The sequence below is a fragment of the Mustela putorius genome, unplaced genomic scaffold (genome assembly GCF_011764305.1).
Source record: "Mustela putorius furo isolate JIRA1106 unplaced genomic scaffold, ASM1176430v1.1 tig00003909_pilon_pilon_pilon, whole genome shotgun sequence".
NCBI lineage: Eukaryota > Metazoa > Chordata > Mammalia > Carnivora > Mustelidae > Mustela > Mustela putorius.
This window is the reverse complement of record NW_025422057.1, coordinates 30,746,953-30,771,180: the sequence shown is the minus strand read 5'-3', so window position 1 is coordinate 30,771,180 and position 24,228 is coordinate 30,746,953. Positions and strand designations below refer to the sequence as shown.

The 24,228-nt window shown below is 54.0% G+C and overlaps 1 protein-coding gene across 1 annotated transcript in view; it reads right to left on the bottom strand.

Moving 5' to 3' along the window:
- Positions 1–1,244: 1,244 nt before the first annotated feature.
- SLIT1 (slit guidance ligand 1) overlaps positions 1,245–24,228 on the bottom strand; it is a 167,665-nt gene continuing 144,681 nt past the window's right edge. Inside the window, exons 26-37 of the mRNA XM_004749578.3 lie at positions 18,814–18,977; positions 16,954–17,078; positions 16,582–16,679; positions 13,576–13,715; positions 13,356–13,449; positions 10,692–10,829; positions 9,218–9,455; positions 7,633–7,763; positions 7,034–7,188; positions 5,720–6,008; positions 5,173–5,384; positions 1,245–4,388 (exon numbers count right to left, since the gene is read on the bottom strand). Coding sequence (XP_004749635.1) covers positions 4,150–4,388; positions 5,173–5,384; positions 5,720–6,008; positions 7,034–7,188; positions 7,633–7,763; positions 9,218–9,455; positions 10,692–10,829; positions 13,356–13,449; positions 13,576–13,715; positions 16,582–16,679; positions 16,954–17,078; positions 18,814–18,977 — 2,023 coding nt within the window. The 3' untranslated portion in view covers positions 1,245–4,149. The remainder of the gene's footprint in view (positions 4,389–5,172; positions 5,385–5,719; positions 6,009–7,033; positions 7,189–7,632; positions 7,764–9,217; positions 9,456–10,691; positions 10,830–13,355; positions 13,450–13,575; positions 13,716–16,581; positions 16,680–16,953; positions 17,079–18,813; positions 18,978–24,228) is intronic.

The following is a 24,228-nucleotide window of genomic DNA, read 5'->3' as shown; positions in this document are numbered from 1 at the left end:
ATTTGCTCCTTACTTCACTTTAACTCAGAGGTTGTAAACTGGTGGCGCACAGATGTGTTTTACTTAGCCTAGTGTTTAAAAAATTATACACTATGGGTGTTGACATAAAATTTGGGTTTCTGGCTTCTCTTTTAGAAAATGATAGTGAAGATCTGGTAAGGTTAGTGCATGGTAAGAATCCACTGGAGCTCAGTAGATTGGAAAGTGTGACTTTAAGGTCACCACAATCCCTTTTTTCTTTAACAGTAGGGAAATAGGTCTCTTTATCAGAAGTGATACAAACAATGGGCCAGACAGACATGTAGCCGATTATCAGAAGTGATACAAACAATGGGCCAGACAGGCATGTAGCCGATTGACTTACTTAGGTAACCCACTGTCCAGACACTTGAGCTTACAACCGTATTTTAACCCATTTTCTCTCCTATACCCAGGTCATTACATTGCTTCCCAAATGGCTAATTGCTTTGCAGGCACTGCTGTTAACCATCACTGCCCACTTTCAAGGTGACCACGTGCTGTTAAGGTATGACTTGGGCAACCATCATTATGATCTAGTGGGAAATCAGTCTGTAGTTGTGGCAACAGAGGAGGGCCAGCTGGGTTCCCTTGGTGGTAGGGGCCTTGCCCCACCTGACTACCAGGGCTGGGTCTCCCCTAGATGCTCATATCATACATCCTACAAAACTCCTAATAGCAATTTTGCAGTCTGAAATCATAGTGGAACTACCATAGAAGTATGTTTGCCTTCTTTCTCTGCTGATCCCTGTGAACCCCTGGTTCATGGTGACAGGTTAACCTTATAGGACAGTTTCAGAAGCCACATTGCTTTCTAATCTGTAGCCCTGATGAACTGAAACCTTCAGAGCCAGGTCAAATGTGGGTGTGGCTCTGTTGGCAAACACAAAATATGGGTGTGGGAAACAAGGCTGAGCAGCCTCTCCACGTCTCTGTGTCTGCTGTGCCATGCCTGGGTCTGCCTATCCTGACATCCCCAGGGAGCTCTGACCCAGCCATCCCCCGGGACTCCCCTTCCTCCTTCAGGAGGAACCCATCTCCTCTGCCACTTCAGGAAGACCAGAGAGTTCCAAGGGCAGATGTCCTATATGTGCTACATCTGAGGGCCATCTCTGGATTATGGCCAGTGTGTGGACAGCTCAGAAACCCCCAAGCCCTGGGAGGCAGCCATGTCAGCAGCCCCGGGCTCATCTTTGGTGCAGAAAAAGAGATCAACAAGGCAGAACCTGAGTGAATCAATGTCGTGTTCACATGGAAGACAACAGACAATATCCAGCACGTTCTAGAACAATTCTAGGGAAAGGGTGGGTGTGGCTCTCTCACAGGCCTGTTCTAAACCTGTCTCTCTAAAAGAGTGACAAGACTGCAGAAACCCCTAAACAAAATGTCACAACCACACCGCATCTGAAAAGCAAAACGAGACACCAGATATTGACTTTAACATATAAAAATACTGTAACAAAATGAAATACAAATATATATATTAGAATCTGTTAAGTATTCTGTATAAAGAGATACTTTCATGGTTAGGCTAATAGCAGGCAAAAAGGAGACGAGTCTGGCCTTTTCCTAACACCTTCACAGGAAGCCAGGGCTGCTGTGGCCAGCAGTGGCAGCAGCAACCCCAGGACTTGTCCTGCTTGTGTCTCTTCAGTGCGTATTTAATGGAGAGAGTCAGTGGCGACATCAAAGCGATCGAAGGTCTTTACTGAAGGGGTGACCAGGTATGGAGGTGGTTTAGCAGAGATGATCTGGCCAGAGCCTTCTGGGCCTCAGTGCGAACAGGCAAGCGGAGTGCTGATCCAGCTCCTTAGCAACTTGCAGGTTGGTGGGTAAGCTGAGGGAATGTGGATCTGGGCCATGGAGCTCGGCCCCCTGCTGCCTGCACTCCCGTGGCAGAGCCCAGCCTTCCAGCTTGACAGAGGGTGAGCATGGGGCCAGGCTGGGATGTGGGGTGTCACGGGGTGGGTGAGGGCCATGGCCAGCTCACAAGGTACTCCCTGTGAACAGACCCCCCAACCCCCTGGCATGTGGGAGTGCAGGACTCCTGGCAGCCATCACCTATCTGCAGGTGAAGAGGCTGCTGTCGGTCGGTGCCCCTCAAGCCCAGGGAGCCTCATCTACTCCAGGTCGATGGGGAACAGTGATGGCCAAAGGCAGGTAAGTGTCTCAGGGCCGGTGCTCCCAGAATGCCTGTCTTCCGCACAAAGTGAGCTAGCTACACTTGAGCTTTCATCCATAGATCAGCACCTGCCTTATGCTAGAGCTGCTCGCCGCAGTACCCCAGGGGCCCAGAAACTGTAGGTAACAGAGGGATGACATGCAGACCTAAGAGAAGCCCCTCAAAGCCCCCACTGCTGTGCATGGAGGGGAGGGGCGCTGCAGCCTTGCTCAGAACTACAGTAGAGCCCTGTCCCTGGCAAAAAAGCCGAGCTGGCCATGAGAACACCTCTGCACTTGGGCAGGACAGATCCCCTTTGCATAAGGGGACTTCCGGAACTCAAACTCACTGGCCAGAGTCCCAGTGTAGTGGAACATGCCAGGTTTCCCCAGTTGTAAGGGGCTCCAGCCCTCTGCTGTTCAGCATCCAGAGCTCCCTCCTCCCCTCCCTCTCCCCGCCCCGTGGTGACTGAGGATATGGGCACAAGACCACCTCACCCACACCACAGCCTGCTCCCCCAACCCTGTCTTCTGGTTATAGAGGGAAGGGGTCAGGAAAGGGACATGCTCACTCCCCTTGCCCACTGCGGTCCCCTGGGGCCACACACTCTTGGGGAGACATCTGGGCAGGAGAGTGACCTATCTTCTAGGCAGTTTGCTATTTAAAGATAAGCTTTTTGTGTTTTCTGCATGGAAAAGAAGGATTTGTAGTCACGTGGCCATTCAGTGACTCTTCAAAGAGTCCTTCCTTGCAAATGCCTAGGTGAGCAGCTCTAGCCTGGGCCAGTGTCTGTGGTTGGTGGTTGGAGCCTTTGGCTCCTCTCTTCCCAGGCATCCTGTTTACTCCTGGGATGCACTACATTCGTTCGTATCTGTCCAGTAGAGCAGCCCCGTACCAGCAGCCCTTAGGCAGGTAAATACCTGTTGATGCGATTAATGACAGTGGATCTTCTGGCTCCTCCAGCCTCCCTTCTGGAGCCACAGTGGGAGGGTCTACATTGCTCCTACCTATGTTCAGTCAAACCACCTCACCATCTGATGGCTGAGGAGACGGAGGCCCAGAGTCACAGAGGCAGCAGAGGTTTCATGGTGCCTGGACTGCTGCTCCCTACTGGTCTGCACTGTGAGGGATCTGAGCCCTGTGTCCATGAGAGCAGACCCCTCCCTGGCTAGGGGCTGGGAGAGCACAGCACCAATACCCCTTTGGTGGTCAGTGTCTGGATGGGGTGGTTATTCAGTTGGAGCCAAGAACTAACCTCCCCTTCACTTCCCCACCCCCATGCTCTCTGGTGGGATCACCACCCCAAACAGACCCAGGGGAAACTGCCTCCACCTTCCTTGAAGCTACTGTGGTCAACCCCTAACTTTAGGATTTAGAAGTCTGGTCCTAAGACCCACCTTCCTCCCCAGCCTCCTTCCCCATGGAGCAGTGGCTTCAGGGCTCCTCAGCCCAGGGGGCAAGGGTCAGTCCCTTCCTGGCCAGCAGGAGGGGCCCTTCCCCTCTGCCGCCTGGCCTACTGCTAGCGAATGCTGCAGCAGCAAGCAGAGCAGAGAGCCAGGCTGGCTACCCCAGGGGAGGCTTCAAGGTCATCCGCAGGGGGCAAGGGCCTTCTGAGGCCAGTATGGGCTACAGGTGAGAAGGAAAAGCTGGTTTGGGAAGGGGCCGGTCCCTTCTTCAGACCCAAGTAGTAAGCAAGCAGGGGGTGTCATCATTCTGCACTCTTGGCCTGACCTCAAGCACACATTCATTCAACAAATATTTATTAAGCGCCTATTTGTGCAAGGCACTTCTGGAGAGGGCAGCCTGCAGCCCGGGCCCCGCCCACCCATCCCGCCCCCAGTGCTGTTACTCTGGGAGGTCGGCCCAGGAGCCGCTCCACTGGACCACACCCCCAGCCCGGCTGCAGGCCATGGGGCTCTGCTGCTGCCGTGTCCCCTTGCCCACCTCACCCCTCCCTGTCCAGCCAGGCACTACGCGCAGACAGCACAGCCACACTTGGTGGGCTTCTCCACCTCCTCCGCAAAAGAGGTCCCGTCGCTGCACTCAAAGGTGAACTTCCTCCGCTTCAGCCGCAGGCCCTGGCAGCAGCCCTGACCTGGGCATGAGCCCCGGCACTCCACCCACGACAGCGGGCGCGTGGTCTGGCAGATGGCATAGCCCCTCTGGACCTGGTGAAAGTCCCGGACAGGGTCCCCCCGGCACTCGGACTCTGGATAGGACAGACACCAAGAGAGAGCCTCAGGGCCCACCCGTGGGCCAAGGCCGGCCCATGGGGAGGGCAAATGGAGGAGGAGAGGCAGCCTCCAAGGACCAGATCCTCCAGCGCTCAGACTCCACCTCCATCCCCACCAGACATGCACATGCATGGTCTTCCTCCTGGGCCCACAGTCCAGTGAGTGGGAAGGAAGAACTTTCTAGCTGCCAGGACCCTCCAGGACAGCGTGGGCTGCCAGGTAAGTGGGCTCCGTGCAAGGAGAGGCTGGCAGCTGGGAAGGCAAAAATAGAGAAGGAAACTGTGCCAGGAGCAGGGGGTCTGCAGGACCCTGAAGGTGCTTGCGTTCTGGACTTCCCTCTGCCCAGCCTCAGCAGTCTCTATTCCAGCAGAAGCATCTTGGTCACAGGGGCCAGGGAGGGCCTGGGAAAGAGTTCCCAACCCTCAGACTTCTGCTGCTTCCAGGGGCCCAAGGTAACAGGGCCAAGATGTGGAGGTCTGGGCAGGAGCTGTTACCCTGGGCAGTCTCTTCTGTAAGAGGAGACCCTCAGCTACAGGGGTCATGGGTAAGGGGGTACATGCCCTGGGTAAGGGGGCTTCAGGGCAAGCTGGGCCGTGTGTCTGGTGGTGGGGCTCAAAGCCCAGAGGTACTACAGCCCAAGAGCAGTCCAGGGTGCAGGAGAGGGGAGGGGGCACAGAAGGGGATGCCAGGTTTGGAGGAGGAAAAGTCAAGTCACTACTGCAAGTTGTGGAGAGGGCATGTCAGGAGGGGGCCCCTGACCTTGCTCACATAGCTCGCCCGAAAAGCCAGGGTCACACACGCAGTGTGCCCCCTTGGTGGCCGAGGCCTGGCAGTGGCCGTGGAGGCACCGCAGGCCCCCACAGGGGTCCACAAGTGCCCCAGCCTGGTTGCACAGAGCCCCCGAGTACCCATCCTGGCACTGGCAGTTGTAGGAAAGAGCGTCGAGGGGCACACACTTCCCGTGGACACACCTAGAGGGGATGGAGAAAAGGTACGATGAGAATAGGCTGCAGCCAGTCCAGTCCTAGGGCACCCCACAATCCCAATCATGGTGTCAGGAGATGTTATATTGTACCCAAGAACAAAAGGGAGCAAAATGGGATTCTGTCACCCTTGGCCACCCCTAGAGCCTTCTTCCTATTAATAAAAACTGAAAACTAGAAAAAATCAAAATCATTTGTTGGGCCACATGTTCCAGTTTGGAGGGGTTTAAGAATACAGTCCATACAGCAGCCCTCACCCTGGGGAGAGGAGCTGGCGGGCAAGGGAAAGGAACCTGCAGGTGGGGCAGGGGGTGAGAGCTCACTTGTGGCCATGGCAGGGCCCGTCCGCTGGTTGGTCACAGTGTAGGCCCCCCCATCCAGCCTCACAATGGCACACGGGCCCCGGGGTGGCATTGGGCTGGCAGATGCCATGGAGGCAGTAGAGCTTCCGGCAGGGCTCACAGCCCGGCACCACGCCTGGCTTCATCCGTGTCTTGGTGAAGTCTTGCAGCTCGTTGTTGATGTAGAGGTTTCGGATGCAGCCATGGAAGCTGGTGCCATTGAGGATCTGCCACAGGCGGAAGGCGGCGGAGTTCACATCCACGGGCATCCCTGGGGGGCCGGGGGTGGGCAGGAGGGGACAGAGCTGGGCTGAGGCAGGCTCAGACCATGCCTGGCACTCACCACTGAGGTCCGCTGGGCATCTGCACAGGGTTCCCTCTGCCCTCAGCCTCTGTCCTTCGGTCTCTGCAACCCTGGGCCAAGGTCCTTTGCCACCTTGGAGGGTCCAGACTCCTTTCCCAGAAGAAAAAGAAAACCTGCGCCCTATATGACTAGAGCCCAGGGGCGCCAAGCCTGTAGCAGCCAGGTGACAAAGAGCCCCGGGTGCCTAAGCTCAGGCTGCCCTCGCCCAAGGCTCCTTCCTGCACTGTGGGACATCAGCTCTTACTCCTTACTCAAAGAGCAGCCAGAGGACCTGGGTCTAGAGCTTTGTCACCTGTTTTTGTGGTCGTCACAGCAACCCTCTGAGGTCAGAATGGCTAAACCCCATCTGGTACTCAGTGACTTGCCCTAAGTTGTACAACTAATAAACCACAGAGCTGGAATAAGAACTCAGAGTTCTCTCCTCCCCTCCTGCTCAAGAGTCTCACCAAGGCCCTCCACAGCACTGAGAAAACCCCACTATTGCAGAAACCTGACTTGTCTGGACCTGGAAATGTCTGCAGGTACAAAGCATGGAAAGCCAGCTGGAGCACCCCAGCTGATGCGGGGACTCTGTGCTGGAGCCTCATGCAGCAGCTCTGGGCCGCGGAGAGCTCCGAGGACCCTGAACACTTGACAAGCTCCTGCTGGTCCAAAGCCAAGAGGAAAGGTTCCCTCTTTAAAACAACTGGGAAAGCTCCAGCTCCCCTTAAGGCCAGGCCTCAGGCCAAACCCAAGGTACCTGTCCTCGGTCAGCCTAGACTCCAGATGGGAAGGGCCATCCACCAGTGGGCTGGAATATCCCCCAGTCCAATGACCTGGGCACCAGCCCTCCTGGCAAGCCTTAGGCCAGAGAGCAACGGAGGCCCCACCTGGAATGGCTGTCGCCATCACCTAAGTGAGCCTCAGCCTCTCCCTGGGCCCCAGGTCCTTACCTCCCACATAGAGGGGGGCCTCGCTGTTCAGCGTGTAGTGTTTGCCAAAATTGTCCATGGTCATGGGACTGCCTCCATCGATGGAGAGATTCACCATCTGGTCAAACGTGACCAGCTCAACGGTATGGAACTGCCCATCATTGATTGTCTCGGCACTGGAAGAAGATGGGGTGCCCCCCCCCCCAGGGAATGGGCTTCAGTTTGGCCCATCTCTGCCTGGGCCCTTCCCCAGAAAGGCCACTGGTACACAGCTGCTTCCCGAGGAATAACATGTCTAAAGGAGGAGGGTGTGTAGACTGTGGCCTAGGGCCCAGTCCCTCCTGCTTCCCTCCTTGGAACTCCCTGGGCAAAGCTGAGCAGTTTGGGACAGGGGTTTCCGACTTACCATCTCTCTCTCCCTTCTAAAGAAACCCCAGTGAGGAGGAGATGGGATAGGGAAGGGTGAGCCCACTGCTCAGGCCTCAGCTCCAAGCTGGGGCCGCACTAGATGGTTCAAAGGCCCTTCCCACTGGAGCAGCACAATTCTGGTGGTCCCAATAACTGCCTTCTCTTGAACCAGGAGACCCTGAGGGAGGGCATTGGGCATGATGGAGCCTTACCTGTAGATGGCAGAGCTGGGGTAGCTGCCTGGGTCATAGCTGACACGCACATGACCCTGGTATAGCTCCACTGCAATGTGGTCATTGTCCCCATTGTACAGCAAGATCCCGTTGTCCTCTGCCGTGGAGACCTATGGGGCAAGGGCACTTTCTCTCCCACATAGCAGTGGCCCAGGGAGGTGGGGCAGATGGGGGATCCACATTTGGAAGACGAGTGCTATGTGCAGAGTGGTGGCCCCTGACAACCCAGCCTACCCAGGGGACACATCCTCCAAGGGATGCTGACAGAAGCTAGTAGCCCCTGGTTCACATGCCATCCACTGCCAGTAGGAGAGGCAGATGGACCAGCTGAGGCCTGGAAACTGTGTGCTAGGAGGGGCAGGTAAGAGACCTAAGGGCACCTGCCCAGAGAGGAAAGTCCAATGGACGTGAGGTAGCCCGTTCTGTGGACCTCTGGGAGCCACCAAGAGGACAAGTAAACGAAGGCTTTTAACAGCCATGACCACCCCAAGCTGGAAGGAGCCATTCATGAGGTAGTACCTGTCTCCGGAGCCATGCGTGCAAAAGCTGGAGCTGTCTTGGGAGGGAGAGCTCTACAGTGCTGTAGGGGCCATGATCCTGCCTTGTCCCGCTTCCCCCACCACTTCTCTGTGTAGTGGTAAAGCGACTCCCTGGTCGCATAGGGCTGGCACAGGGCCCAGGCTGGACCCAGCATAGCACCCCATCTGGCTGGACTTCATGGCTGGGCCAGAGACAGGCAAGTGACTGAAGGCAGGCCAATCAGAATCTTCCCTGAGGTCGGTGACTGCTGTCCAACCAGCTGGCAGGGCGGAGCCTGCAACGGGGCAGCAGGGCAGACCCACCTCTGGAGGTGCCGGAGGATGTGGGGGAATTCATTTTATCAAGCAGTTAGGCTAGCTGTGTTCTTGTAGTGTAGACAGTGAACGTGGGTGGGATGTGAGCGAGGTGATGAAATGGGGGAGCACAGTGAGCATGTTGGGAGGCTTAGGGGCTCTGGGAGCAAAGGAGAAAGACGTGGCTGCGGGGTGGGGAGTGCAGCTGGAGGAAGAGAGCTGGCCAAGGAGGACACGTGGACTTGGATCATTTCATCGTGCACCATTCCCTCTTCTCCGTCCCCAAGAACTGCTGGGCAAACAGTGCCGTTCAAGTGGGATGTGCTTTTAGGCCTCCACAAACTGACCTTGGGAGATGAAATTCAAGACATGGAATGGCAAAGTAAGGGCCCCAGGGCCAGGAGGCTAAAAATACAAGGCCAGAGCTGAAGCCCAGAGCCAACTCTGGCTGTGTTGCAGCCATATGGAGAGTGTGCAGTGCTGGAGACTGGTGCTGAGGAGCAGGCGAGACAGGGCGGCGGGAGAGGACCCCGAGACCCCTTCCCCTGTTCCCTCCTTCCCTGCTCGGAGATTGCTTTTGTGACCCAGTAACCTTCCCACATCTGCTTTACCCACATCCAAAGAGTTTTAATTAACACAGGCTCCTCCCAGTTCTCCCAGGTAGGGATGCCCCTCACTGCTCTGACCTGCCCGACTCCCTTCTCTGACCGGGCACCCTGGGCACGACGCACCTGCAGCGTGATGTTGGCTCGGGGCCAGTTCTGCAGGTCCGTGAACTGCAGGTAGGTGTCCCGATCCACAAAGTTGACACTGAGCAGCTTCTCACACTCAGGGCCGCCAAAGCCTGGGAGGCACTGGCACACGGGCCCGCTGCCCTGGTCCACACAGTTGGCCCCATTCTGGCACTCAGTCCCCTCACAGGGGCTTCTGGGGGCGGGAGCAGGGGAAGGTACCTCACAGAACTGCCCACTGAAAGGGGAAAGATACAGGTCAGAGAAGGCCGAGTAAAAGGTCTCCCATGGTCCTGGAGAGAAATACTGAACCTCATGGGAAACAGAAGATGCTCCTAACGAACACTTTTCCCAAGAGAACTAGGAGCCAGAAGGATACTGAGAACAAGGTGAGAAACAAGGGTGGTCCCTGGAACAGCATCATCGCTCTCCCTTGGGCATCTGTCAGAACAGAAAACCTGAATCTGCTTAATAAGGTCGTGTGTACATTAAAGTTTGAGAAGCACTCACAGCTCAGGGCAGTCAGGTCTGCCAGCAAATTTACTATTGCCACAGGAGAAAAAACAAGCAAGAGAAGACTCAAATGACTAAAGAAATAAAAGGGAACAGGACCACCAGCAGGGAGTTCTGACCCACGCTACATCCCCAGCACCAGGCCTCATGGCCTCGGAGAGCGGAAATGACTGAAAGGTCTCTCCGTGGAGGAACGGATCTGTCCATACAATGGAATACTAGTCGGCCACAAAAAGGAATGCAGTTCTAATGCATGCTGCCACGCAGATGAAGCCCAAAACCATGATGCCAAGGGAAAGAAGCCAGTCACAGAAGACCACAGATGGTGTGATCCCACTTACAGGAAACATCCCAGACAAGCAACTCTATAGACACAAGTAATAGATTATTGGCTGCCTGGAGCAGAGACTGGGGTGGAGGGTGACAGATAGGAACAGAGTTTCTTCCTGGAGTAATGGAAGTGTTGATTATGGTTAATAGATGCTCAATCCTGATAGTATACTACAAGCCACTGAATTATATACAGAAACTGAGTGAATTATAGCTCAATAAAACCTTTAAAAAAAAAAATACAAGACTCAAGGAGAGCATGGGAGGTAGCTGGCCCGAAGGAGGGGAGGGATGCCCCACCCCAACCTTTCAGAGAAGCCACCTTTATGCCAGGACGGGTCTTCACTGGCTCACTGGACAGATATGTGGCAGGCGCTGGCCAGTACTCTGTACCCACTTCCCAGTCCCTCCACCAAACAGTTTAGGGACCCTGTGCTTATGATCTCAGTGACTGGGGAACTTCCCCAAGGTCACACACCTGGGGAGGCATAGCCACGGTCAGACCCCCAGGATCCAACTTCCAGGCTCAGACCCTTCCTCCCTCCCACCAGCTGTGCTTGGGTGCTCCGGCCAGCTCTGGGGCTGGAAGCTAGGAGGCCTCAGTCGCTCACGGTGCCCTGGGGCCACTCACCTGTAGCCCTCAGCACAGAGGCAGGAGTAGCTGTTGACTTCGTCCACACACTGGGCCCCGTGCTGGCAGCGGTGGTCCCTGCAGTCATCCTCGTTCTCACTGCAGCTGTCACCTGCATAACCTGGTGCACACTCACACCTGGGAGGCGAACGGGGTTGGGGGGATGGGTGGAGGGGTGAACAGGAGTGGGGGGCAAACGGGTGAGGGAGAGGATTGGGGGGGCAGTCAGTCCCTCAGAAGCCTGTGGGGCCTGGGGGCCATGGGTGTGACCGAGAACCTTAAGGCCCATGCATTTGTGGGACAACCAGGAGGTCAAACAGAGCCCTAGAGAGAAAGATGTCCCCCAGCGCATCCTGGGACCCTTTTCTGGTACAGGAAGAGAGCTTGTGTGGGCTTCTGTGTGGGGGCAGATTCTGGGCTGGGAGGTTGGCTATCCAGTGGCAGGAGAAGGGGAGCTCATCACGGAGGACCCACCCTGACCACTGACAGCACATCCAAGGCCAAAGTTCAGCCCCTCTCAACCTGCTCAGCAGAACAAGGCCCTGCATCGTAGGGCTCAACTAGCTCTCTTCAGCATCCCCGAATCCACTGGACCAGCCTCCTAGCCCTGCTCCAGCAAACCTAGCACCCCTGCTCAGGGATGCCAGGCCAGTCCCCAGCCCCCAGCTCTACTGTGCTGCTCCCATCACCTGGAAAGCAGCCATCTGCCTGTCACAGACAGAGCACACTCCACCTAACTTCAGTCACAGCCTTGCAAGACACCCCCTGCTCTGCACCCACCCCCAATTAGGCCCACCCTGTGGTCAGACCTGTCTCTACTGGCAGCAATCCCCACCCCACCAGCACTTCCCTGCCTTCATGCCTATTGATTCTCGCACATCCTCTTCTATCTCCCTGCCTCAGTCCAACCTGGGCAACACCACACCTCCTCCAGGAAGCCCTCCCAGCTGCCATCAAGAGATCCCTATGGGAAACTCCTCCAAACTAAACTGCAAAATCCACAGCTCAATCACACAACCTGGCAGGCAGATGCTCTGCTCCTGCCTGGATATTTTTTATTCTGTTTTTCAAGCTCTTAAATACTTTTCTACCCAAATAATACATATGGGTACATATATGTACACACACACACACACACACCCCTAAAGCCAGTTTACACCATAATACTACTCCTTACTACATAAAATGGCATGATTTTCAGATAGTTTCTCTATTTTAGTTTTTTGTTGTTTTTTTTTTTTTTTATTCCTGAGAGAGAGCACGAGCAGGGGGAAAAGCATAGGGAGAGGGACAAGCAGACTCCGCCCTGAGCACTAAGCCTGAGATCACAACCTGAGCCACCAGATACCCCTCTATTTTAGTTTTTAATGTTCATCTTGACCCACTGTTTGGCTCACAGGCCACGACTAGGGCTTGTGCTGCAGTCTGAACAATGCTGCGGTAGCTAAGCCTCTGCCCACTCACTCACTCAGTGAGTGTACTGAATGCCCGCTGAGTCCCAGGCATAGCGCAGTGAGGCCCGTCCTCCCTCCAAAGGGGAGGGTGGGGGTCAGTCCTGCTTTAGTCCACTACCTGAGGTCCAGCCCCTCATCTGAGCAGCCGGTGAACCCCTTGGTCTACCACTGCTGCTCGGTCTGCTGTGCCAACTCCACCCCAGCAGCTCACCGGCAAGTGCGGCAGCTTCAGCTCCCGGGCACCCCCTCGGTCTCAGACCAGGCCTCAGGAACCCCGCTCTCTTGCTTCCTGCCCCTGTCCGTGGGTGGCCCCTGCTGGACCGTGAGCTCCGTGGGAGGCGCCACTCCCCACCCTCGCCTGAGTCCCTGGGGTTTGGTCCCTCAGCCGCAGGCTTTCAACCCTGGCCACCTGTGCTGTCCTGACTGGTGGAACGGGTCCCAGAAACGGGACTGTGTTTACAAAACTGCAGCTGGAAACATTTTAAAAGCCCATGACCTTCATGTAATCTTCTTCTTGTGACCATGCACTTCCATGTAAGCCAGGAACAAGGAAGGTGACAACAGTCAAAGACCTCTTATCCAGACAGGTTTTGCAATTCTGAAGTTTTGGGATTTTGGAAAGGTTATACAAGGCCTAAAGCATTATGTAACACAGCGATGGGATCTGGGGCAGCTCCTTAGTTAAACATGTTCACATTTCTGCAGCAAATTCTACGTACGTTCAAACTACATGGCAAGAATAGTGACCCTAAGTAGCTTTGTAATCCTGCGAGTCAGGTTTTATTACCAAATATGTTCTGGTCAGACCAGATTTTGCTATCAAGTGGGCTTTTGCCTTTCAGAGTTTTGTGCATTTTGTATTTGGGGGAGGAGAAATAGTGGATCTGGAAAGCTAAGAGCCCTTTACAGAGCACCTACCAGATGTCAGTCTTGGAGCGAAGCGCTTTCCACGCGTTTGCTCATCTGTCCCTCACAACCACCCCAGGAGGAAGCCACCGGGGCTGGGGGGAGGCCCACTTCGCAGAGGGGAAGACAGGCTCAGAGCAGTCAAGGCATCCACCACTACCCTGTCCCCACACTGACTCACAGGGACCCTGTGTAGCCAGGACCAAACCCACTTGACAAGGAAGGAACTAAAACGGGGAGAACAGAGATGAGGGGACTTCAAGGCCCATGCCCTTGTCTGGCCCTGAAACCCGGCAACACTGACCTGGGCCCGTCTGGAGTAGCCACACACTGGGCCTCCTGCTGACATGGGTTCAAATCTGGGGAGCAGAAGTCCACCAGCTGCTCACAGGCCCTTCCTGGGGAAGGAGGAAGGAGGAGAGAAGCTGCTGCCATGCTCTGCCAGGCAGCTGGGCCAGCAGAAACCTGCCGCGGCCCTTCCACCGCCAGGAACAGGCTCAGGACGTGAAACCCACCGCGCTTACCGGTGTACTGCAGGGGGCACCTGCAGCTGTGGTTGCCCACGCCGTCCACACACACACCCCCATTGGCACAGGCGTGCTCCCCACAGTCGTCCGTATTCACCTCACAAGTTGGTCCTTCAAAGCCGGTGGGACAGGAACACCTGAGGGCAGCGGGTGAGGAGAGCGCACCAGGTGGGCCCGAGTCAGGCCAGCAGCCTTCCTGAGGCACCGGTGGAAGCCCGTGTCTCCTGGGGACTATCCTCATCCCAGAGCTCTGGTCCCCATCTCGGGCCAGGCCCTCACTAGGTGCTGGGGTTAGAGTGAATCAAACAGCCCTGGACTCTGAGAACTTACTCACAATCTAGTTGGAGAGACAACGAGGAGATAGGCAACCACACGAGAGTGGGGAAGTCCTGGGATGGTGCCACACGGAGGCTGGGAAGGGTGGGCAGAGGCCAGGGACACTTAGCTCATACATCAGGGATGAGGTGAGAACAGGGCTGGAGGGGGAGCAGGAGTCGGCTCATGGAGACTTCCCCCAGGGAGCACCCGGGGTCTTCCAAGTGATAGGTGGGTCAGAGAGGTCTGAGAATTTTCCAGACCCTTCAAGTTCTGCACAGAACTTGAACTGTTGCCTGAAAAGACCTACTCCAGAGCTTCTGAAACACACACACACCTCCCCAGCCTGAGTGTGAGCTGGAACTGCTAGAGCCTAAAACCCTCACGCACCAAATAAAGGGACAATTAAGAAGGCAGAGGTTTCCCGACTGGACAAACACTTTTGCAAGACTTTCCAGTTCTGTGTATTTAAAAAAGAAAAAAAAAAATCACTGAATGGTCAGCTGATCGAGCATTAAAAATAACTTTTGATGACAGATCAGTCTGGGGTTTGGGCATATAAACTCGGAAGGGTTTCAAATAATTGAGTGACATGCTACAATAAAACTTCTAATCCCAGTGATTTATGTGCACAAACTTTCCAACATTTCTAGCTGTCTACATAGATTTTTTTTTTTAAAGATTTTATTTATTTATTTGACAGACAGAGATCACAAGCAGGCAGACAGGCAGAGAGAGGGAGAGGAGGAAGCAGGCTCCCTGCAGAGCAGAGAGCCCGATGCGGGACTCGATCCCAGGACCCTGAGATCATGACCCGAGCCGAAGGCAGCGGCTTAACCCACTGAGCCACCCAGGCGCCCCTGTCTACATAGATTTTAAAAGGAACATGTTGGATGCTGAGCCTTCTCTCATTCTGTCCCATTCACCCTGGGACACAGGAACCAGTTAGAAGAAAAGCACACACAAAATGCCCCACCTAGCTCACTACAAGTTGTAACATTTTCCTTCATGTGTAACAATTACCAAAGTTTGTAGAGTTGGGTTTCCATTGTTGCTAATAATGTCATTACAATTGTTGACAATTGTAATGACAACTCTGCAAAGGATACTTTTCAGAGGTTGATGGTGACAAGAAACAAAAATCTATAAACTTATATCCCCACATGGGTGGCAAAGAAGTAGGGCAGCGGGCTTACGAACAGACTCAAGCATCAGAACATAGACATTGGAAGAGAAATGGAGGTGGGGGTGAGGAGTAAAATCGAAATACTAGTTCGAGGAGGAAAGGAAGGAAATAACAGGTTTATGCTGTTAAATGAGCTTGTTGGGGTGATTTTTTTTAAAAATGAGATCAAATTGCTGTGTTTATCAGATTCCACTGGAAAATGATAAAAGTGAACTAAAAAGGGAGATTTTTAAAGGTTCATATTTACAGTATCCTGGAAATTAACTCTTTTATAATAAACAGTTCAACTAACACTGAAAAATGCTGGCTGTCACTCACTCTAAGAACGTACAAGAGGAGATGTAGTTTAAACATCTGTTTGGCGCGGGTGAATGTGCACAAAGGTAAGAAGCTCAGAGTTCCAGTTTGGAGGGGGCTACCCCAGCTGCACCCGCCCTCTGCAGAGGGGTCCTCTCAGCCCCCCAAGCTCCATAGAACACCCCTCCCCAAGAGTCTAGAGGGTGTGGGGGGTGGGTGGGCTGGATGGAGCAGTTGCCAAAGCCCAGAGGAGGAGGGAGACGATTGTAAGGATGCTGTTTCCAAGGTGACGACCTGTGAGAGCCTGTTTAGTGTTTTATTTTTTACATCTGGCCATTCGGGTTTGCAAAGGCAAGTCTGGCCATTCTTGCCAAGCAGATTCGACATCATTTTCCAGAGAGAAGATTTGTTCACTTGACAGTTTATTTTCAGCAACTAAACACTATATATTCCTCTGGAAAAACTCCAGGAGAGCTCTGGGGAGGTGGGGGGCTCCTTGAAGGGGCCTGGGGGAAATCCGTGGTGGGGGCGCTTACATGGGAAGGTCAGACAGGAGTCAGGAGGGCTGGCCCTTCACCAAGTCCAAGGCGGGGTGGGCATCGGCTACCCAGGTGTGACCAGTGGGACCCAGATCATGGGGAGAGGCCACGGATGGCCTGGGACTTGCCCCACCTCTGGGAAGGCCTCCCCACCTGTCTTACAGGCAGCCTAATACCAAGCAGTGGGTGAGGGGCCCTGCCTTCAGGCAACATGGGCACAGCAAGCAGCTGTTTGACTCCAGGTCAGAGGCCTTGGGAGTTAGTGGAGATTAAGGGGGTTTAAAACACCCCTGCACTGCCTGTCAGCATTGCCACCACATATGCCCTTGGCCACGGATTACCAGGACCATCAGAAGACCCTCTGGCCCCTGGCATGAGCAGGGAGAGGCCTGGGGCAGGGATGGGCATGCCCCACAGCTCTGAGCCCCAGCCCTCCATGCTGCTGAGACTTAGCAGGCCCCCATCTCTCCGGGCAACAGGGGTCCAGCCTGGCATGGAGGGGTCTCTAGCTGCCCTCCCCAGCACAGCCCCACCTCCTCCTCTAACACAGGGAGCGTGGGGTCATCCCACTTGGAGGAGGGAGGGCACCCAGGCTTGGGTGCTAGAACCGTCAGCACCCCTCCCACCAGGTTCTGGTACCCCCCCCCCGCCCCCCAGGCAACTCACATGAAGCCAGCATCGTCGCCCTCCTGTGGGTGGCAGGTCCCTCCGTTGCCACAGGGGCTGCTGGAGCAGCTGTCCAGGGACACCTCACAGTTTCGGCCCTGGGGGGGGGGGCAAAGTGAGTGATGAGGACCTCAGAAAGACCCCGGGATTGCTGTGAGCCAACAGAAACAGCCAGCCCCGCAGCAGCAAGCCGCCCTGGCCCCAGGAGTGACCTCTTCTTTCCTTCATTCATTCATTCACTCGTTCACATGCTAAGTCATTGATTAAACACTCCCTCATGCGCCTGCCCTGGACACGGTGGACAAGCCAGCCCAACCCCGTCTTTCCTGGAAAGAACAGCCCTCCTCCTCCCCGGGCCCAGCCTCCCCTCACCTTATAGCCGCTGGAGCAGGCGCACCTGTAGCCCTCGAGGGGGTCATTATGGCAGGTGCCCTCGTTCTGGCACGGGCTGGACAAGCAGGGATCACACTTGGCCTGGACAGCCAGGGTTGGGGGACCTGAGGCGGGGGGGGGGGAGGTGTTAGAGCAGAAGGGAGAGGAGGGCAGGACAGCCCTCAGGGAGAGCGGCGGAAGTCCTCTCCCCAGGGAAATGTTGGGCCCTCTCTCTATTTCCTCTGGGTCACGTTCACGCCCTCCTTTCTCAGCCCGCCTCCCCTCAGCCTCTATAAAGTGAGGTTAGTTGCAGCACCTTCCTCGGGGGCCATGAGGACTAAATATGCTAATTGGAATGTACTCAATGGGCGGGTGCTGGATGCCCATGGAGCCCCCACATAGTGTCAGGGCAAAGCCATCAGTGTGAGGGCGTCACAATCACAATGACCGAGGTGGGCTCTGGCTCCCCACCCCAGCCCCATCCCAAGGAGCAGGAGTCTGCAGGCCGCCACCTCGGCAGGGAGGGGCACGGGTCTGCAAGGGACTATGCTCAGGAGGAAAAAGTACATTTGCCTTCAAGTTGTTTCTCTCCAAGGCTGAAAGGGGGTGGGAGAGACTGTCCCAACACCACAGGCAAGACCTTCTCCAGCCCCTGCAGGACTCACGCGTCCTCTTCCCTGAACTTGGAAGTGGGCCAAGAGCCAGCAGCCAGGCTGCCAGGGGCTCCACCTGTGAGGGGAATGAGGACCTCACAAGAATAAAACTCAGGTTTCCACTCCGGTCTCTTTCTAGAAATGGAGAAATATTGGTCCTGCTGAAGAGGCGTGAGCCTTAAGAGACAAACACTTTTCACTGGAAGGAAGCATGAGTGGATTTCCCAGGTACTGGGATTCTGTTCCTTCCTCTGGGTGCTATTTCCCTGGTGTGTTCAGTCTGAGAAAATCCAGGGACACGCCCCACACACACACTTATGATGTGTGTCCCTTGATGTTATGAATGTTATATTTCAACAAAAAATGTTCTTAACTTACCAATACCACCTAATAACCATTAGTTAAATACTGAATCAATGTTTTGCTGCCAACAGCCAAGCCACAGATCAGGGACCTCTGAAAGGTTACCCCCGTGACAGCAGCCTGCATGCCAGGTGACCATTAACCCAGGGCTGTCAGTTTCATTTCCGATGGAGGGCTGTGAGCTTGCAGAGCGCAGGGGCTGGGCCCCCTGCTGGCCCCCGGGGCACACAGCTGGACCTGGGGCAGCCCTCAGCCCCCTCTCGGCTCAGCTGAGCTCCCGGGCCATCAGTCAATCAGCCAATCCACCTCTGAAGGAGAATTTCCAGACACCCCAGGTGAGGCAGCTTCAGGGCAAAGTGTGTGGAGTCCCCAATCACTCTCGGGCCCTGTGTTTCTGCAAATGTCAGGAGAGTGACAGTGGGGTCCAGTGGCTTGGGGGGGGGGGGGGGGGATCAGGGCCAAGCACAATTTCTACCAAAGGGAGCCCTGAGCCCTCCTGCTGCTGAGAGGCTGGGAGTGTCGGGAAACGCTGCTACTATTTTTATTTTCCTTACATAACCCCAGGGAGAGGATTAAGGCCCTCACAGCCTGAGCTGTTCGACCCAGCTTTTCTCGTTCGCTGGACATCAAGAATAGAAAGAAGGTAGCCATGCTAACAAGCAGCAGGCCCATCATTCCTGCCACCTGACCCCCCACTCAGCTGGTCACCATGGGGACACAGGAGACCCTGGAAGGCCTTGCCAGAATTAGACAGGTCCTGTAGGCCCCTGGCAGCAGGTGGTGGGGATGCAACCGTGTACCTACAGCCCCGCCCCAGCCCCTGCTCTCATGCTCCTGGGCTCACCTTGGCATTCAAACTTCTTGGCAGGCGTGGTGAGGAGCAGCTTGCCCTCCATGTCTGGGGGCCCCGCACAGCGGGCAATGCCCGGTTCCTTATAGCCTGTCTTCACCCAGCCGGACAACCAGCGGAGGTGGCAGTCGCAGTACAGAGGGTTGGCCCCAATGGCCCTGCATCAGAGAGCAGAGGGCAGCAGTCATCCCGAATGGGGTCCTTCACCCAGCAGGCACTGAGCTTGCCAGGCACTCAGCCAGGGGCTGCCAAAAATCCTAATGGTCCCCATGGCGTGAGCCTTTACTGCGCAGCCGGCGCTGCTCTAAAAACTTCCTATGTGTTCTCTTCTTTTTTCTTTTCTTTTTTTTTTTTTTTTTAAGATTTCGTTTATTTCTTTGACAGAGAGAGCACAAGCAGGGGGAGAGGGAGAAGCAGAATCCCTGCCGAGTAGGGAGCCTGAGGCGGGACTCGATCCTAGGATCTTGGGATCATGACCCGAGCCCAAGGCAGACAACTAACGGACAGAGCCACCCAGGCGCCCCCGTGTGTGTTATCTTCTCAGTCCTCCCCACAGCCTGCTCTTCTCATGGCATATGTTGAAACAGGCTCAAAAAGGTTGGGCACTTGCCTACAATGGCACAGAGGTAAGGGGGAGGTGGGATTTGAACCAGGGCTGTTGAGAACAGGGCCGCCTCCAGAGTTGCATGGGAGGGGGGGGAAGGAGCCACCATTTCCTGCTGAGAGGAACCAGCTGCCTTCCCACGGCCCCACATCGAATCTTCTCATTAGCCCCACGGTGTGAGCTTTCTTCTCCGTCTCCAACAGGGGGAACGGAGCCTCACGTGGACCTAGTAAATTCCCTGGGGTCACACAACAGTGAAGGGCAGCCCCCAGCTCCAGACCCAGGGCTGTCTGACTCTGAAGCCCATACTCTCTCATTTTTCTTTTCATTTTTAATTAAACAAGGAGTCACAAACGCATTCTCAGTGTAAGCCCCTTCCAAGTACTGCAAACAAAGTCCCCACCTCGTGGTGAACGTACTAAATGCCACTGAATTGTACACATTAAAATGGTTCATTTTATCTTACGTGAACATCCCCTTAATTTTCTTCAAAAAGGCCCATTCCTGTGACTTGTGGAAGAGCAAAATGGCGTTAACTGCGACACAGGGGGTTTTGTGATGTCTGTCAAATCACCCATGCAATGGCCTTTTGACCTAGAGATTCTGTTTTTGGGAGTTTCTCTCACAGATACACCTGCCTGGATGTGTAAAGTCATCTGCGCAGCGGTACTAATCACGGCACTGTTTGCAATAGAAAGAAACTACAATACATCCACTATGCAAAGAAAGGCTGCCCACCCACCCCCCCAACCCATCACTACCAAAAGCACAGAACGACCCGGGTCACAAGGTCACCACACCCAGGCCTGTAGCCTTCCAGTTTCTCCCAGAGTTACACTTAGGGCTCTTTTTTAAAAAAATTATTTTAATTCAATTAATTAACATATAATGTGTTATTGGTTTCAGAGGTCCCGGTCTGTGATTCATCAGTCTTCTGTAATAGCCAGTGCTCACTACATCACGTGCCCTCCTGGATCCCCATCCCCCAACACCTAGGGCTCAAAGTATATACACCTCCTGGATCATCACCGGGCAGCTTCTTGTCATTAAGTGGCACGTCTTGGAGATCTTCCCAGGTCGGCACAAAGGGACCCCCCTCATTTTATCAAAGCACTTCATAGCATCCCAAAGGAATGGATAGCTCACAGCTTACTGAGCAATTTCCCTACTGCCAGACATTCTGGTGGTTTCCAATGGCGTGAGCATTTCTCTAGAACAGGTGCCTAGAAGTGGGCTTCGGGTCACAGAGGAAGCTCAGGCAGGATGTTCAGAGCTGCCTCCCAAACAAGTACCAGCTTGTGCTGGCCGGCAGCAGCATCAGGCCAGGCCTGCCCCCTCACCCCGACCCAACCCCGCACCCCCAGCCCTGCAGTGTTCACCAACTAGCCGCCACACTCAACACCTCCCTGACGAACAGTGGGAGATTTAGAGAGGAGCGAGAGCCGGCTTTGGGAGAATGCAGGGGCCAGAGCTCCTGGGTCCAGCAAAGAGAAAAATCAGAGCTTTGGGCCTGCCGTTCATTGATATCAACACTATTTTGTAAGTATAAGGCTGTGGGATGATAATGAGAATGGGCACATTATTAAATAACAGCTGCACTGCCCTTTTCCACCTGTTTCTGGGTCATAGAGAGGAAGCGGCTCCCCGAGGTGTGTTTGGTCTGATGAAAACAGCAGCAGCTCTGAGCAGGAATTCCTCCAAAATAGGCCAGCGGATGACTGCACAGTGTGACAAGGCGGCTGGGCAAGACTTGGCCTCGGGCCCCAGCGCGGCTGCTCCCTGCCCGCTGACCTTATGCAAGCCAAGTCCCCTCTCTGGGGCTCACTTTACGACTCGATAAAGAGCTTGCAATCTGGAGGGGAGCAGGAAGACAAGCACAAATAACCTAAGATGGGCACCAAGGGAATAACGCAGCATGGAAAAGACGGCCAGTTCAACCTCGACGTGTGTTTCATTTTTTCTGTCCTGATGTGCTGACAGCATCCATCCTGGCTAATGGGACAAGGGGTGACACCTTCCTCTCTCCACTGAACAGGGCCAGGGCTGCCAGAGGTTGAGGAAGCTCAGAGGCTCTGATTTTTCTGAAGCTATGTGTGATTAAAATTTTAAAAAAAGACTTTTTGTGAATAACAGGAATACAAAAATTGTGCTATATTTAAAATGTTCATGTTAACCAGATTAATATTTTTAACATAAAAAGTGCAAGGTAATGTGATTACGTTATTCAAAATGTCAATACAGACTTTAAAAAAATTTCTTTTGCAGTGCACTTGCAAGAGTGTGGTCTGCTAATGAGCCATGAGCTGAAAGTTTATTACGAATGACTTCTTCTTTCAGTCCTGTAGCTAGCTCATTTAGAGAAAATGCTCCAGAGACTGAAGCCACTGTGAATGTGGAGACCTTGACAGGTCAGGATTGTCACAATGCCGATTCCCCCTATGTCCACCCTACCCCCATAAAGGGCAGCAAAAGTGCACCACAAATCTTTTCTTCAGGTTTGTCATTATTTATAAAGTAATCTCCACAGCCAAAGTGGGGCTCAACCCTCAGCCCCGGGATCAAGAGTCACGATCTCCATGCACTGAGCCAGCCAGGCGCCCCATGTGCACCTCCAGTCTAATCGTCCCCTTCTGACTCTTTACATAAAAATAACAGTGAAGAATAATAAAAACTCCCGAAGTCAATACTGCTATCCAAAAGTTAAGTCAGGGTTGACACCCGCGTTTTCTTTGTCTACAGAGCACCTCTGAACCATACCTGGTTTCAACCACTCACCCTCTCCGCCACCCGCAGGCTGGGGGTTTGAGACCCCTTCACTTTCGCCCGGGGCTATTTTTCCCATCCAAAGTGACTGAGAACTCAGGGTGGAGTGGAGAAACACTGGCCCAGCCGAGGCACAGTGGTGGGGACAGTAGGCAGGGCTGCCTGTCAAGCCAGAAGGGCTGTGATTCAGGTTTACACCCTCGCCAGGGTATAAATAATCCCATGTTGTTGATCGTCGGTGTAACCTGGAAATCGCTGAAACAGCAGATGCTCGGTGTGTCCACACCAAGGCCCTGCTGGGCTTTGGCTAACATAACTGCGGCCAAAATAGCTGTCCCATGGCTGTTTCCCAGATTTAGCACGTACTAGAACTTCAGAATTGTCTCCACTCAAGCCATACCTCCTCTGCCCTTTCTCTTCCCCGGCAAATTCCTCGTGCCCTGCACTGTCTCCTTCTCCTGCCCTGAAGCTTCCTGACACCAGCAGGCAGCCCAGGAGTGTCCATGAAGCAGCCTAACCCTGACCCTGCCCCAAAGCATGAGGAATGCACAGAGCTCTCAAAGCAAATTCACAAAGAAAAGAATCCTCCATTGTCCCATAAATGTAACTAATTTAATTTTTGTGTATTCCCTTCCAGGTCTTGTGTTCACACATGTGTGTCCACGAAATCCGAGTGTCGGGTCTTCCTTATGCTGTGTTTTCATCAAATAGTAAATTACGGTGCCATAATGCTCTACTTGCTATGCTGTCCTGTGGGCATGCCATGATCTAGTTCATCAGTCTGTATTTACTTTTCACACTGAATTCTTCTTTTTTTTTTTTTTAAAGATTTTATTTATTTATTTGACAGAGAGCACAAGTAGGCAGAGAGGCAGGCGGGGGGCGGAGAGCAGGCTCCCCACTAAGCAGAGAGCCCAATGCAGGGCTTGATCCCAGGACCCTGAGATCATGACCTGAGCTGAAGGCAGAGGCTTAACCCACTGAGCCACCCAGGTACCCCTTCACACTGAATTCTTAATGAATTCGGAATCTAGCTTCCTGACACACAGTAAATCAGAGACAACAAAACGCCAGATTAGAGAGATGAAGAATGATGTTGGGAGCACTGGCTCAGGGACTGGCACACAGTAAATATTCACTGATGAGGAGATGGTTGGATGGATGGATGGACGGATAGACAGACAAGTGGAGGAAAGATGAGCTAACTGCAAAGTGAAGATAAAAGTTAACAACAATAGAGAAGTGTGCACAGTATTGGAACCCAGGATGGTGATGAGCATTCACAATCATTATGGTATATGGACCATAGTGGACCTTGGAAATAACCTTTGTACACGCGAGGAAAGAGGCCCAAAGAGAGGAATGAATTGTCAGAGATCCCACTGCAAGTTGATGGCAAAACAAGGCCCTAACACCATAAGTCCTGATCTTCTTGAGTTCAAGAGGTTTAAATATGGTGGACCTGAGCCTCCACCGCACCCTCTGCCTACCAGCCCCTCCCCACCACATAGAGCTAGTCAAGAGGAGAGGCCCAGGCCAGAGTCATAATAGGAACAAAGGGCACCTCCAGGAGCCAGGGACACTGGATGCCACCTCTTGGGCGACTCCTGCCCTGGTGCCCGCTAGGACAAGCATAGATACACTCTGGAGAGGAGCATCTCTAATTTAGGTCCTCAGGATACCAAACTTCGGCAAAAAATGAGCAACCACTAACCACTAACCACCAAATACTAATGGAAACAAGGCCCTGTTGAACGGGAGTCATCATGAGCAATGACCAATGTGGCCCCTGCCTGGCTTTTGTCTAGAGCCACCGTCTGTCTCTAGCCAGGCTCCCTCCTGCTTCGTCCCATGCCAGCCGGCCCCCACACGTCACCATGGCTTTCCAGGACCTTTCTACAACTCTACTGTTCCACTATTTCCTTCTATTTTTAACATAAAGTCCACACTCCTTAGCATGGCACAAAAGGTCCTTCACAATGGAATTCCAATGCCTCTTTCCAGATTCATCTCTTCCCACCCCACACTCTTCTCCCAACCAA